The sequence below is a fragment of the Saccopteryx leptura genome, chromosome 5 (genome assembly GCF_036850995.1).
Source record: "Saccopteryx leptura isolate mSacLep1 chromosome 5, mSacLep1_pri_phased_curated, whole genome shotgun sequence".
In the NCBI taxonomy this organism is placed as follows: domain Eukaryota; kingdom Metazoa; phylum Chordata; class Mammalia; order Chiroptera; family Emballonuridae; genus Saccopteryx; species Saccopteryx leptura.
In genome coordinates this window covers 39,122,011-39,138,885 of record NC_089507.1, presented here as the reverse complement: position 1 = coordinate 39,138,885, position 16,875 = coordinate 39,122,011, and the positions used below count along the sequence as shown (strand labels likewise).

At 33.5% G+C, this 16,875-nt stretch overlaps 1 protein-coding gene across 13 annotated transcripts in view; it reads left to right on the top strand.

The window, feature by feature from the left end:
- CLOCK (clock circadian regulator) overlaps positions 1 to 16,875 on the top strand; it is a 108,079-nt gene that overhangs the window by 44,327 nt on the left and 46,877 nt on the right. For all 13 annotated transcript variants that reach the window (XM_066385631.1, XM_066385622.1, XM_066385625.1 and 10 more), the window contains 5 exons: positions 1,219 to 1,310; positions 2,002 to 2,091; positions 4,450 to 4,509; positions 7,600 to 7,748; positions 12,124 to 12,215. In XM_066385631.1, the coding sequence (XP_066241728.1) occupies positions 2,045 to 2,091; positions 4,450 to 4,509; positions 7,600 to 7,748; positions 12,124 to 12,215 (348 nt within the window). In that variant the 5' untranslated portion in view covers positions 1,219 to 1,310; positions 2,002 to 2,044. The remainder of the gene's footprint in view (positions 1 to 1,218; positions 1,311 to 2,001; positions 2,092 to 4,449; positions 4,510 to 7,599; positions 7,749 to 12,123; positions 12,216 to 16,875) is intronic.

Below are 16,875 nucleotides of genomic sequence, written 5' to 3'. Positions count from 1 at the left end.
CTATTCTCAGTTCTCTTGTATAAATACTCTGAAGTGGGATTGCTAGATCATATGGTATTTCTGTTTTTAATTTTTGGAGAAACCTTTTTATTATTTTTTCATAGTGGCTGAATCATTTTATAGTTTTACCAGCAGTGGACAAGGTTCTCCTTTCTTCATGTCATTGCAAGTATCTGTTAATCTTTGATTTGTTTTTTGTTTTTGTTTTTATAATGGCCATCCTAACAGATATCATCCTAATGATATCTCATTATAGTTTGATTTACATTTCTCTGATGACTAATGATGTTGAGGATCTTTTCTTTTGTACTGTCAGCATTTGTATGTCTTCTTAGGAGAGAGATATCTATTTAAATCCTTTGCCCGTTTTTAAAATAAAGTTTTGGTTTTCTTTCCTGCTGAGTTGTAGGCGTTCCTAATAATTTTTGGATGTTAGCGCCTTATTAAATAAATGACTTGAAAATATTTTCTGCCATTCAGTAGGTTGCCTTTTCATTTTGTTGATGATTTCTTTTGCTGTGTAAAAGTTTTTAGTTTTATGTAGTTTTGTCCATTTCTGCCTTTATTTCCTTTGCTTTTTATGTAATAGTCAAGAAATTGTTGCCAAATCCAACGTCCTGAAACTTTTCTACTTTGTTTTTTTCAAATAGGGAAGAACTTACTTTTATTCTTTTGTTCATTCTTTTTTTCTGTCAAAAATAGCTTTTTTGTCTGTCAAAAATAGTTTTTGTCATTTTTTTCTTTTTTTCTGCCTTTAATTTTTAATGATATATACATATATATATTTTTTTATAGTGACATACTTTGTTTCCTTTCTTTGTGTATCCTCCATAGGTATTTTCTTTGTGTTTAGCCTGGGTCTTAAAATTTTAACAGTCTCTTTTAAGCCATAACCTAACTTTAAAAACTGTACTCTTTCTGCCCAACACTTCATCTTAAACATCTACAAATTACATCTTGTATGTTATATATCCATAAAATATTTTTGTAGTTATATTTTTATTTTTTGACTTCTGTACTAAAATTAAATGATTATTTTTTAGTTTGTTTTATTTTTAAATTATTTCATTATAGAAATAATTTGTATAGTTTAGCATTTGTTGTGTATATTCTGTGACTTCTAAATTTTGTTGTATTTCAAATATTTAAAACTCTTTTCATGATAAAATATGTAAGTTGAATAAATCTAACAAATTAATTTTTTTCTTGGTTAAACAGAGTTTTGAGACTTGTCGTCAGCCATATAGAAGATTGTATTGAACCTGTAGTTTTCTGAAGAATCAGTTCAGAAGATCTAAAAACTACAAAAGGTAATGATAGGGTTATATCTTGGACTGTACTTTGGAATGACATTTTTCCAGATAAGTGTATTAAAAATCCATAAACTATCTTAATACAATAATTTGAAGAAAATTTTGTGTAAAAATTTTTTTTGTTTTATTAATTGATCCTGTACCATTTATTGTGCCTGCTATGTTCAGATCAAGACAGCCTATTTATAGTTACTAGTCTAATATACTGAGTATTGAATGAAGCTTTTAAAATTTCATCATCTTACAGTAGAACAGTGGTTCTCAACCTTTCTAATGCCGTGACCCCGCAATACAGTTCCTCATGTTGCGGTGACCCCAAACCAAAAAATAATTTTGGTGGCTACTTCATAACTGTAATTTTGCTACAGTTATGATTCGGAATATAAATACCTGATATGCATTATGTATTTTCCGATGGCTTTAGGCGACCCACACGTTGAGAACTGCTGCAGTAGAAAGAAAATGTATTGTGAACCTCAATTTTCTTCTGTAGTCCTTTTATAGAAGCAAAAAAAAGAGACCTCAAATGTGCCCCAAGTAAAGCTATTTGCTTAAAAATATTCTAGCCTTTTAGTATAAACAAGAATATTTTGAAGTTTCTATAACAACATATAGTGTTTCTCAAGATTACTGTTTGTAGAATAAATTTTTTAGAAACCTAATGACTTTATTTTTCTTTCCACCCAAGGAGAAGTACAAATGTCTACCACAAGACGAAAACGTAATATGTTATGTTGTTTACCGTAAGCTGTAGTAAAATGAGCTCAATTGTTGACAGGTATGTATTTAGAGACTCTTATTTTGAATTATATAAAGCTATTTTAAAATTCACTGTTAGAGTGATGGTCTATATCAAACTGATAAAAGGAGTTTTATGCGTAAATACAATTACTATTATTTAATTTCTATATTGAGCAAACAGTGTATTAAATAAGGTATATTCATATTGTCTAGAGCTAAAGTCAACAGTGTATGGCTTGTGTTTTAAATGGATCCATGAGTTATAATTTTGAGTGATTTTGTCAGAGTTGCTCTGAAAGGAATTATGACAACTGCAAATGCTTCCTTGGTGCCGTCTGGAATCATCTTATCTCCTTATCTCTTGTCCTTTTTCTCTTTATTTATTGGTGCTAACTAATCCATTAAGCATTTTAGTATTTGTGACTGATGAAGTAACTATAATTAGGATTTTATTAGTTGAAATCATCTTTAAATCTCACTCTTGGGAAAAGGATAAACCTCCTTGTTTCTTTGATTTTAATACTTTCTTTTGTTACTTCTTTGTTACTGGGATACATCTTAAAATTGGCTTATTTAATTGGTAGCATGTTTTCTTTCTTAGTGTCACACAAAAATACTGATAAGTAGTGAATGGTGCTTAAATCCCACAAAATATACAGTAACACTTTTAAAGCAACTACTTTTGCTAGCTAATGTGCAGAATATTTTTATATGTTTTTTAAACTCCCACTTACTCTGAGAGATTTTGCAGGTGAGGAAACTATAGGCTAGAGAGGTTAAATAATGTGTTTAAGGTCACATAGTAAGTGATGAGCAGGAATTATGACCTGCGTTGGTCTGTCTGACACTCAAGTTTCTGTGCTTTTACTGTAGTGTATATACTGTGTGATTCTCCCATATGGGATTCTTTAACAGTTTTGTAGCTAGAATTGTATACAGAGGTGAGTTTGACATCTGGTGGCAGCACTTCTTCCTTTTCTATGAGATAAACAGTGAAGATCTGCATTCTACCAGAATGTATGACCTAAGAAGCAGGGAGTTTCCTTAGAGAGGCCTGCTGGCATCACTGCCATAGATTTGGGCTGTAGCATACCTTCAGTTGGGATCTCTGAGTAGTCTTCTCCTCCGAAAAGATGTTTCTTCATTGCTGCTGAAAGATGAAATAGGATTTGGGCATTATACTTCTGAATGATTGCCAGTTCTCATTCCAGACAATATCACATCTACCAAGGATGACATCTGTGTATTCATCTCTCTGATTATGATGAAAGTTATAGACTCTTCTCAATAAAATCATACACATACAGAATTTTTCATAAATTTCAGTGCATACATGGAACTTCATACATGGACCCCTGTGAGGCAATATTTGCAGATGATCTCAGTGTGGGTCTAACAGACACTTTGCAGGTCTTTGTAGGCCACAGAAAGCTGTGGTTAAAGGAGTAAATAGTGAATTGATGTAAAAGCTCATAAATCACCTGGAACTATTTAATATTGCTCTTAGCTTAAGGGATTAGGCACCAATACTCTAGATTACATGTTAGAGTGTTCTTCTCCTAGGTCTACCCATAACTAACTTTTTCTTGTGATTTATAACTCAGCTGACATGTTCCCCACCTCAACAAGTTTTTCCTTAACTTCTCAGACTAAAGTAAACCACCCAGTAATTAAAACATCTTATTTAAAAATAAAACTTAATTGCCATACAGTTTTGTGTTATTTTTTTTTTTTTTTTCCTGCTAGAAAATAAGATGTAGGAGAGCAGTGACCTATATATCTGGTCAACTGCTCTGTAATCACATCCAGAACAGGGCCTGGCATATGAGTGCTAGTAAGTATTTGTCAAATGAATCAGAAAGGAATGAAAATGTATTAAGCTAGATATTGTGCTATTGCGCTAGATATCTTAAAGCAGCGGTTTAAGTTATTATGTTAAATATTGTGATGTGAATGATTTATGATTTTATAAAGTAAATATCTCAGAAAATATTTTTTGTAACTATGCTATTATAATTAAAAATAGTTTCAAATGAATCACTACATAATGGCAAATACACTGACTTTCTAAAGGTTTTCACTGGTTACTAAAAGTTTGAAGCAAGATATTTAACTTGTGATTAAATTCTGATTTAGTATGTTATATGTAGAACAACAAAGTAAGTAGTTTTAAAGTGCACATTTTAATGAAGTTTTTAAAATGTAGTAAAAATGACTACAGTTTAATTTTCAAATATTTATTAGAAAACAGCTTAGTTGCAGAGTTTGAATTTGTGCAGTTTACTAAATTTATAGAACTTGATGATATAACGGATAGATTTACATGTCATTGTAGTGTTGCTGTTGCTTAATGAGTCTGCTCTTATTTTTTCTATCCACTTTTTTTTTCTTTTAGAGATGATGGTAGTATTTTTGATGGGTTGGTGGAAGAAGATGACAAGGACAAAGCAAAAAGGTAGTTCAATTTAAGATATAAAATAATAAGTAAATGAATAATAAGTGAATGTCATACTATAAATTAGAGTTTTCAGAAGCTATCTGCCTTAAGAACTTAGTATTTATATGGAAGAGATTAGATTATTCAATATCCAGTTATTATGTTAAATAAAATTATTCTGTAACTGTGCTGTTCTCATCAAATCATATTATGGGTACATAGTATCTCTGTGTCATCACTAGGGATGTTAACCTTCATTACCTGGCTAAAATAGGGTTTGCCTAGATTCACCATTGAAGTTATTATTTTTCTTTTAACCTAATTTATTCTTTGGAAGCAAGTTAAGTACATTCAACCTTCAGAGTAGAGATTAGGGAATTAAGCTTTACCTCCACATATATTTGGAATTCTATAAAATATTTTTTCTTTCCTGTTTATTTATATCTGTATGGACACATATATGTTTATTTTATGCTTTAGGCTCTACTTTAGGGCTATTTTACTCATTTTGTTGTTCAAATTATACCAGCCTTGGCCATTGGGAGGTCTTTCAAGATTGACTCTTGTGTCCTTTAACATGCCTCCACTTGCCAGTAGAAGGGAAAGTGTATGACAGAGAGAGAAGGAGGGAAGAATTGTTGGAGAGATATCATCGAGTACGTGAGGGAATGGGATCTAGAGCCATGGTGGTAACAGTAGGGGCTTTGACCTTAAGTAAGGGTCGTGACAGTTGATTATAGTATCAAGAGGGAGGGTCCAGATAGCAGTACAGCCAAGTTTGTAGTCACTGAGAGTGAGCAGTAGACACTTTGTGTTTTTACCAGCCATGCTGACCATGTGGATACATAGATAGGGTCGAGGTTTTGTAGCATTACACACACATACACCGATATACCATAAAAGATAAACATGTAATACATAATAGTTACTAAATATCTGCATAGAGCAAAACAAAAGGTACTGGGATGAGAAAGATATTCATAATAACCACATAAATTGCTAAATACTTTTTATTTTTTTTAAGTGAGAGGAGGGGAGTAGTGAAACAGACTCCAGCATGTGATGCTTGAATCAACTGAGCTATTTTTAGCACCTGAGGCTGACATGCTTGGACCAACCAAACTGTCCTCAGTGCCCAGGGTCAGTGCTCAAACCTTGAATCAAGCAACTGGCTGTGAAAGGGGGAGAGGGAGAGAAGTCAGAGCGGGAGGGGAGAAAAGCAGATGGTGCTTCTTTTGTGAAATCTGACTGGGAATCGAACCCTGGATATCTGCACGCCAGGTGGATGCTCTATCCACTGAGCCAACCAGCCAGGGCAGTTGCAAATACCTTAATGAATGATTAAAATATTTTGAGGAAAACGGTAACTTTATTCAAGGAAATAAAAAAACCTGTGTTTGAAGTTAAAAGGATATAGGACAACTCCTGTCCCTTAACCTCAATCTAGTGGAGGAAAGTTCTTATAAAATCACGCTAGAGATAGTCTTTGAGATGGAAATAATCATTCTTGCCTGAATGAAGAGGCAGAACTCTAAGGAATTGACCTAGACAGTCTTAAAGGCCAAGTTTATAGATGGATATGGTGAGCTACTGTTTGCAAAGACTTGGAAGATCTGATCATGTTTTCAGTAAACCAGAAATACTGTTAATATAGGAAACCATGGAGAAAGAGAAGGAATCTTGTAATAATGCTGTCAGAATTAAGTGGACCCACACTGAACTCTGACTGAGAACAATGACTTTTAAAGACCTTAGTGTTGAACCCAGAACTAAGGGAGTTTTATATTTTTCCCCAAACAGAACATCTGTGACCTGTTATCAGTGAGGTTATAATAAGAACTAATTACTTCTGACCTGAATGTACGATGCAAGTCAAGTTTGCTTTTATGGGTGTGATCCAGTGGTAGAGTTGGCAAGGGTATTTGCTTTCTATATATTTTCTTCCCTTGGAATCAAAATGCCTGATTTGAATTCCTGCTTCATGGTAGCTCTAGGACCCTGGACATGGTTTTCTTTATGCCTGAGTTGTCACATCTGTGAAATGAAAAAATAATAAAGTCTACTTCATAGGAATTCAGTGAGATTTCATAAATGTTTACTAGTGCCTGGCACATAAATGTAAAATAGATATTGGCTACTATTTTTACCCCCACCTGTGTGTTTAGATATTTCATATATACTAAATCTCAGATGCTTATTTCTTATTTACTCTTATCTAGAGAAATATAACTAGATCTGTATATGTAACTATCTCTTGTCTTATGTCTTTTTTTTTTTTTTTTTTTTTTTTTTACCAGTACTAATACAGAATAAACACTTGCTCTTTAAAGAAAAACAAAAATATAGATAAAATTATTCTCTGACATTTTGGGAAAGTAGTATATTTAAACTAAAACTGAATTCTAAAATCTGACTTCACAAAGCAGATAAGTAGAGGTATTATAGAATGTTTATTTGCTCTATAAATAATTGTACTGTATTTACTTGTGTCAAGAGATCTCTTTGCAACTAAGTATTTGTTTACTGGTTACTGCTCCACATAGAATAATAGTAATTTTTATTTAGCACATATATTTTGAGTGCTTTCTTTTGTTAGATGCTCTGCTTAAGTGCTTAGATGAAAAAAAATTGGGCTCTATTATAAAAGAGCCTACAACCTAATGGAGAAATGCAGACAAATGATTATAGCTTTGTGTTAGAGGCTGGGGTATCAGAATAAAGAGAAAGAATGTGTGGGTAATCCTTGGGGTAGGGAAATTTTTATTTTAGATTATTTTGTAGTTTAAAACTAACAGGAGATGGATAGCATTTTTCCTATTCAATAATTTGAGTAAATAAAACCTGAGATTTGAATGCCATTTGTGTTATGGTATTACCATAAAAAAACATGTAGGCCATATGTTTAATATGTAAAGTTTCTGTAGTGGTAAAGAAGAAAAATTATTGCCCATGTTAACTATATATTGTTGGTAAACTGGTAGATAAATATTTATTACTATCTAGATTATCAGAACATGATATATGATTGTGTCCAAATTGGTATTGTATTAAACTACTTGTGTAATTAAATGGATTGTTTAAAAACTAATTTTTTAAAAATTTCATCAGAGTATCTAGAAACAAATCTGAAAAGAAACGTCGAGATCAATTTAATGTTCTCATTAAAGAATTGGGATCCATGCTTCCTGGTAATGCTAGAAAGATGGACAAATCTACCGTTCTACAGAAGAGCATTGATTTTTTACGAAAACATAAAGGTAAAATTTTAACTTTTAAAATTGACTTTTAAAAAAATAATGCTCTCTCCCTTAAAGCATAATGTGATAGATTCTTGGCAATGATGCTTAAGAGGGGATGCTTCTGTACTTTTTTTAAGAGAAAGAAGTCAGTGGCTTTTTAAAAGATTTCCTGGTATGTTTTTTCTTTCATTCAACAAACATTTATTTAGCACCTAGTACATCCTAAATTCTCATGGTACAAGTAACAATTTTGGCCCTCAGGTAACTCAAGCTAAGGGAGACAAACATCTAAACAGCTAATTACAGTGCAAATAATTATAATGGGTAGAGTGCTTATAAACCTTCAACTTGTTAGGGAAACACAGGGGGAAGAACGTGTCTGGGAAGGCTTAAAAATAATTGATTTTTTAAACTGAGTTTTCTTTTTAGATTGAGTAGGGCAAACAGCATTTCACACAGGAAATAGCATGTGCGAAAACGCAGAGAAGCAGGGGAGCGTTCGATATAACTAGAGCATAGAGTTGGAAAGTTATCGGCATATTTGAAAGAAAGCCAAGAGTCAGGTGGTAAGGGCATTGTATATTATTTTAAAATACTGTGTCTATGTATATCTAGGAAATATACAGTGTGTGTAAATTAAAGTGATTTTTTTCTTAAAGAAAATTACTTTGACTACATAAATCATGAAAAGGAAATTTAAAGAATATTAAATATTTTCAGTAACATAATATGTGAAAAAGTTGTAAAAGGACATTTCCTTTTTCAGATGTAAATGAAACTGCAAAACTTCTCAGGAGAATTTTCAGTTAGTGACTATTTACTTCTCTCAAGCTCACTCAACAATGCATTACTAGCCTAATTCATTCTCCACCAGTCTTTGAAATTATTTTGTTAACTTGACTAATGTATTATACCCCACCTCCTCTGCTGCCAGTAAAGCAACAGCTTTTCCTTATACCACATTCTCCTCTTCATGTATGAAGCACTGGAAATTTTAATCCATTCTCCACTGGCTTTCTTTTCCTTTGGCCTTTGTTATACTGCACTTCTTCATTGACCTCCCCTGTCCTAACTAAAACTAACTTCTTTATTCCTTTCTTCTTCTGCCCTCTCAATGTGACATTTCTCAAGGTCTTTTGTGTTCTTACTCTCTAGACTTGTTCCCTTGGTTATCTCATTTCATAGCTTTGTCTATTGTCTATTAAACTACTTAATCTATATTTTTTATTTTTATTTTTTATGACAGAGACAGAGAGAGAGACAGATAGGGACAGACAGACAGGAAGGGAGAGAAATGAGAAGCATCAGTTCTTCATTGCAGTACCTTAGTTGTTCATTGATTGCTTTCTCATATGTGCCTTGATGGGGGGGGAGGGGGATCTCCAGCAGAGCGAGTGACCCCTTGCTCAAGCCAGTGACCTTGGGCTTCAAGCCAGCGACCTTTGGGCTCAAGCCAGCGACCATGGGGTCATGTCTGTGATCCCGCACTCAAGCCAGCAACCTTGTTCAGGCTAGTGAGCCTGCACTCAAGCCGGATGAGCTGCGATCAAGCAGGCGACCTCGGGGTTTTGAACCTGGGTCCTCCATGTCCTAGTCTGATGCTCTATCCATTGCACCACTGCCTGATTAGGCTATTATTATTATTTTTAAATATTTTATTTATTAATGTTAGAGTGAGAAAGGTGGGAAGTGGGGGAAGGAGCAGGAAATAATCAGTGTGTGTTGTTGCTTATCACATTTGTCTTGACTGGGAAGCTGGGGATTTCAAACTGGTGACCTCAGCATTCCAGGTTGAGTCTCTATCCACTGTGCCACCACGAGCCAGGCACTAAATATGTATTTAGATCCAAACTTTTCAGGTTTTATTTCCAGATAACTTCTGGAACTTTCTTTTGCATGTCCTTAAACTGAACGCATCTGAAACTGGATTTATTTTCATTTTGTTCAGTCATCTTTCTCTCATGTATTTTTTTTTTTTTTTTTTTTGAGAGAGATAGACAGGAAGGGAGAGAGATGAGAAGCATCAACTCATAGTTGCATCACTTTAGTTGTTCATTAATTGCTTCTCATATGTGCCGAGTGGGGGGCTCCAGCTGAACCAGTGACCCCTTGCATAACGCCAGCAACCTTTGAACTCAAACCAGCAACTATGGGGTCATGTCGATGATCTTACACTCAAGCTAGATGAGGGACCTTGGACTTTAAAACCTGGGACCTGAGCATCCCAGGTTGATGCTTTATTCACTGTGCCAACACTGGTTAAGCATCGTCTTTTCTTTTTCTATTTTTATACTACCATCCTTCACTCCTCCAGGACTCAAACTTGAAAAGACTTGCATTTTTTTTCAGCTTTTTTAGTACTATATCACAGTGGCCAAATTCTCTTTGACTCTTCTGTAAGTGTGTCAAAATTGTCTTCCTTTTATTGTCACCATTCTCATTACATTTGACCTCTACAAATAGCGTTCTCCCTACTTCAGTGTCCCTTACTAAATAAATAGCACACTCAGCCCCTCAGACATTGTAGTTTAATAAATGATTGTTGAATGAAATGAAATTATATACATCCACTTCCCCTCTTGACAGTACAGGATTAATTTTGGCATTAAGTAGATCAGGGTTTTCTTTTTTTCCAAAATTGGGCATAAAATTCTCACAAAAATAAAATTCACCTGAAATTGGAAAGGAATTCTTATATAATTATTACTCTAAAATTGGCCTGTGCTTAATAAAACATGATGGAATTTACTTGTGGATTTAACTCTTTTTTCTAAATGTTTATAGTTCATGTGAGTTTGAAAATGTGATCATATTTCACAGAATTATTAGCTAGACTTTTTAGATACTCTCTTTGTATTTTAGTACAGTCATTTTTAATATGGCAGATTTGGGGTGAAAGTTTAATAGACTATATTTATATACCTGGTCATAGAAAAATATAAACAAAATTTGTTCTTTTCACTGCAAAGTAGAGTATATTTTGTAGAGTAAAATTGATGACATAGATTTTTATTTTGCCTGTTTTTTAATATGTTCTTGTTTCATCATTTATGGATAGCTTTCTCATAACTAAATCCATTAGTAAGTAGTTGCAAAATAAACTAAAAATTTTGTTAAAATTTTGTCCCAATCCAGGGTTCCCCAAATTTTTTATCAGTTTCCTATGTCTAAGAAAATATATAAGGTCTACTGGAAAGTTCTGTCCATTTCTATCACGACAAGTTTCGACACGTAAGCACATGTTTATTTGGTGTATATGTGCCTCTCTATTTTTTTTTGCCTCTCTATTTTTATCAGTTAATGTATACATACAGACGTAGCAAATTAACTAAAACAAAGTTGATTCACATTAGTCTTATGTGTGAAGCCATAGTGTACCCATGGCTACTGATAAAGTTCATTTACACCACTGTTAATATTTACGAATTTCAACAAGGAAGAAATGCTACAGAAGCATGTCTGTCGCATCCACCATCTTCCCCGGACTTAGCACCCTCCAACTATCACTTGTTTTTGCCCTTACTAAATTTTTTGAAGGGCAAAAAATTCAAAAATGAAGAAGATATCAAACAAGCACTGGTTCCATTTTTTGCATCAAAAGATAAAACATTTTTCAAAAATGGGATATACAAATTGCCCTCACGCTGGCAAGAAATCATTAATAATAATGGCAATTATATTATTTAATAAAGTTTATTGACGGTAAGAAAAATTTGTATTTTGTTTATTCCAAAAACGGACAGAACTTTCTGGTAGACCTTATATAAGGGGACACTAAGCAGAATCACTCTGGAATTATTGCTATAAAGTTTTGTCCCAAATCTTAATTTATTCTTGATTAATTAAGAATAGAGCACCTCTGATTGGGAGATATCTTTCTGCTTGGCAATAGGCAGGTTGAAAGTAGTCTTCTTTGTTAAAAGCAGACTTACTGACCTACTTGGCTCTTTTCCTACAGGCCCATGTTCTTATATACGCTCTAGGTTCTACCATTTGAATGGCAAGGAAAGGAGGAAAAAGAATATCTGAATATCTTACTAACGTCTGATCTGTTTGCTTATTCTGAATCTTGTTCAGTCATTGTGCCAAGCAGAAAACAGTCTCAGGCCTTTCACCAACAGGCTATCACAGCACCCCAGAGAAAAATCAAAGAGATTGGTATTTCCAAGAAGCCAAATCCAATGATATAACTTGACATAGTAGCTCAAATATTTCACATTACCAAAAATTTGACCTCCTGATACCTACCTAGACCAATAAAGGTTATAGCCTATGGTTCTGATCTTGAATTAGAGTGGGTAGAGAGAAGCAACTTGTAGGAATCTTGCACTGCCCCAGTTGCACACCCTGTAGTTGGAGTATACCACTAATATGTCAAATAATCTGTTTACAGAAATAACTGCACAGTCAGATGCTAGTGAAATTCGACAGGACTGGAAACCTACATTCCTTAGTAATGAAGAGTTTACACAATTAATGTTAGAGGTATGTCCAGATTTAATTTTTGAAAGTTTTATTTTCCTCAAAAAATATATCACAGGGTTGACTAACTTTAGTATAGTTTTAACAATATTTAGTATAGTTTTAACAATATTTAATGTTGAAAAGTTTTAGCTCCATGTAAATCATCAACTATATCTTCATTTAAAATTGATGCAAATATTGTAAGCAAATAGTACTATCTGGTAAAGGAATGCCAAATTTTCATATTTTTAGTATTATCTGAATTTTTGAGAGGTTTAATAAAAGTAAAAAAAACTTATAGCTACCAAATTCTCTATCTGAGACCACACTAGCGACAGCCTAATGAAAAATAATATGTATGTCACATATTAAATATTATGAAATGGCAACAGTATTTTTTAACAAGTTAAAGTCTATCTTAAAACAACATAAAATGAAATAAATGAAGTATTTTGAAAATGTAGGACAAATATACGTTGAAAGGCAACTCTTCTTAATTCAAGTAGAAACTTTTAAAGGAAATAAGTAAATGTTCTTCTGTGACAAATTTGTTTTTGAAAACAATTCAGAGCATATTTGCTTGTAATTGCCAACTTCATACTTTATGCAATAATTACAAAATCTACAAAAATTTTGAGTCACTCATACCTATCAATCTTACTTTCCTACCTTTTAATTGTCTCCTGTGTATAGAATAATATAGGTGTCACCTGTGTACACAGAATCCAGTATCAAATTTCCATGAAAACAAAATAAATAGGACACAGGTGGTACACTTTGCAGTAAGTATTAGGGACAAGAAAAATAGATACATAACATAAAGTAAGGTAGAAAGAATAGAGGAAAGCAGTTGAGATGGGGTGTAGACATTGTTAAGTAATTTATATCTTTTATCCTGCTGGTTTGGATCTATTCTTTTATACTTGAAACATTTTTCTATGTCATGTATGTACAGGGTAGGGCAAAAGTAGGTTTACAGTTGTGAGTACACAAAACATGGAATTTATATTTGTCTTATTACTTATTAATGTATTATTTTCCATATGAACAACTGTAAATATGCTTTTGCCCCACCCTGTATATGTAATGACCATGTCTCATGTGTCTTTGTATCGTGACTAAAGTGTGAAGTGACAGAGTATTTTGCAAATTAATAAGTTATTTTTTCTGTTTATACTTTGGATGGAAAAGTTAATTGCTAGATTAATTAAGTCTATATATTCAGCAGAAATGTTACATGAAAATTTGTTAGACTATAAATATATCGTGTATATTTAAAAACGCAGTTAAAATCTAAGTATAATGATCACTTTTCAAATATTAACTCAGTGAATCCTCACAATAATCTTATGACGTAGACACTATTCGTATCCTTTTCTTACTTCCAGATGAGGAAATTGAGGAACAAAGAGATTATGAAATTTGCCCAGAGTTAGCAGTTAGTAGCTCAGCTGGGTTTTTTGCAGGTATACTAGCCTTTGATTCCATGGCTTTAGCCTCTGTGAAGCGTATAAAACTTCTTTTCAGTGAAAGGTAGCCATGGCCTGGAACTTGTAGCTTAGTAACTAGCAATTAGCTCTTTAAATTAATGGTTACTTGTTGTAAACCAAAAAATAGTTTCTGATTTTCCTAAATATTTTTTCTAAAAAATAGTTTGGCATTGTCTAAAATTGTCTCTTTAGGTAATAAGTAATATGTTTATGAAAGGGTGCATACAGCTATTGTCTACAACAGAGAAAGGAAATAACTCATTTGATTACTTTTAATTTAAATTTTTTTAAATTTATCTTTTAATTTATTAGGTTGACATGGTTTGCCAAACCTTATAGGTTTCAAATGTGCAACTCAATATAATACCATACACACTGCATCATGATGCTACACCTGTGCCCCCAAAGCAAAGTCTCTTGTGTTCTCAGTAGAATTGTTTAATAAGATCTGGTAATCATGGACTACATACCCTGCTTCATTAGTATGAGAAATTTTTAATAATTCATAAAGTGTCATATTTATACTCATTAATAACCTTAATTAAGATAAATTACCTGTTCACTAATAAGCTAAACAAAAGCATTGTTTTCAAATTTTTCTTCACAATGGACAGATCTTTATTAATGCCAAGTCACATGTAGTACATTCTTTGTATTTAAAAAAGTAAATCAAAGATTTTAGATATTATAACATTATTTATAAAATACAAAAGAAAATTAAGCCCTGGCCAGATAGTTCGGTTGGTTAGATCATCGTTCGGATATGCAAAGATTGCCAGTTCAATTCCTGGTCTGGTCACATACAGAAACAGGTTGATGTTTTTGTCTCTCTCTTTCTCTCTCTCCATCTCTCTCTCTCTAAAAATCAATCAATTAAAAAATACAATATTTAAATATATATAAGACAATTGTCTCATAAGTATCCTCATAGCATTTAGGATTACATTCCTGAAAATGTTACATTTATTTATTTTTAATTACATTTATTTATTTTTAATATGTCAAGCACATTTTTTATACCTAGTGAGTATTTGTAACTATCAAGTAAATACGTATTCTAACATCATTATGCCAAGATTGAAGGGTATACATCAATACGGTATATATTACAGTCTGGGTCCAACTAACCTAGATGTGTTACTATTGGCTAGTTGTGTTGATCAGATTATAGGTAGGCAGTCCAGATACCATTTTCAGCAGAGTTTCAGATGTAGGCTACATCTTGGAATGTTAGAGCTACTATTCAATCATCCACCTCAACCTCTTCATTTTATGGATGAGGCCCAGAGAAATTGCAGTTTGTCCAAGGTCAGATAGCTAATTAATGGAAGAACTGGAATTGAGATCTTAAAATTCATTTATGTGTTGGTTGTCTCTCTCTCCATTCCTCCATTGCCATCTGTCCCTCTCTTTCTTTTACTTGGTTGCAAGGATTATTACTTGCAACCCTTGGGGGGGAGGGTAGAGAATAGTAAAGGAATCAGGGCAATTTAGCTTGACCTCAATGCAAAGTCATCTTTATGTGAAGTCGTTTCTCAGTGTGTAGTTCTTTCCCTGGAAAGCCAGCAGCTCTCCCTGGTAATCTATACGAGAAGTGCTGGTGCCCTGTGGAGCTAGGTATAGCTCCACAAAGAGGTTCTGTCCCCTCCCCTAGAACTCCATTCCAGTCTTCCCCAGATTAAACACTCACTAACAAGGTTTACGTAGTCCTTTTATTGTGGGTCAAGTAGATATCAAACAGGAAGATAAGGAGTTTTAACTAATAAGCCTTCCCCTTATACAGTCTGGAAGAGGGATAAACTGCACAGTTCTCAGTCTTGGGATGAGGATGTCCTTCTCCATCTTGCTCCTTCCATATCTTCCTTATCTTCCTTGTCAAGTCCCTCAAGTCCCCTTTAGTTTTTGGTGTGCCCACCTACCTTCTTGGGAAGGTACGTCCTTCTACTTAAAAGTAGTCTGGGCCTTACTTGTCTTAAGAATTTGGCGAGATGCTGTTGGAGGCTTTTCTCTGGTTAATCTTTGCCTGCTGGGAAAGAGTCAAGGGCAGGCTGTGATCCTGGGAATGGGATTAAGCCATCAAGAATAATGATTTTAGTTCATTCTCTGCACACAAGAGTGTTGTACCCTGATTCTTAGCAAATATCCTAAATGCAAATTCAGATCATCATAGTAGATATTAATTTACTTTCAAAGATGATATAATCTAACTTCACATGAGAAAAGCTAGTTCTTAATAACATCATGTGACCCTTATGAAATAATAACACTGGCATTATTAAAATAAGGAGTTTAAAAAAATAATTTCATGAATTTGCATAAATTCCAAGGTTTTCATCCCCTTCTTCTACATTAGCCAGGAATGGGGTTGTCTGAGCCATTTTAGAAGGTAGTCATCTACTCAAAATAAATTCTTTTTAATATCCAGATCTCTCCCCTGATAGAAGGGGAGGGGGGATGCCTTTTTCTCTACATTCAACATATATTTCAATACTTACTTAGAATAGAGGGAAGTAGATCTAACTTCCAGCTCCATAAATTACATGCAAGTGTTTTTGTTTTTGTTTTTTTATCTGCTGTGCGCTACACATGTGCTAGGTGCTGCAAATACAGAGTTAAAGATACATGCGATTCTTACCCAAGATTGCTGTCCTTTGAGAGAGCCCTATAATTACACAGAAATCTAAATTTAGTTTGATAACTTTTGATAGAAGAGGAACTCCTCTTGGTGTCTTTTCTGCTGTATGTCTTCAATGTATAATTAGGGGATATTTCAAAATGAATATGAAGCAATAAAATATCCCCTAGTTTTTGTGAGTAGTTCATTTTTCACTGATTTTTCTTTCCCTCAGCCTGCAAATATACTTCAGTTACTCTTTTTATTTATTGCTTCCTGATACTTTATTCCCTTAAAACTTTCATTTCTCCCTTCCTCTGTTCTAAATTCTTGGTAAAGTGATTTGTAAATGCCTTCTGATCATCCACTCATCTCCAGACTCACTGTACTTGGACTCAGCCTCCTGTTGACATCTCTTTTGAAAGTCACCAGATTTATTTCTCATTTATTTTTGTTTGATATCCTTTTACATTGAATCATCCCTCTTCCTCCTCACTGACTGTCATATTCTCTTCTGTTGACTTCCTTGTCAACTGTGTATTCTGTCTTCTCTGTTAGTTTCTCTGGCACTTGTCCC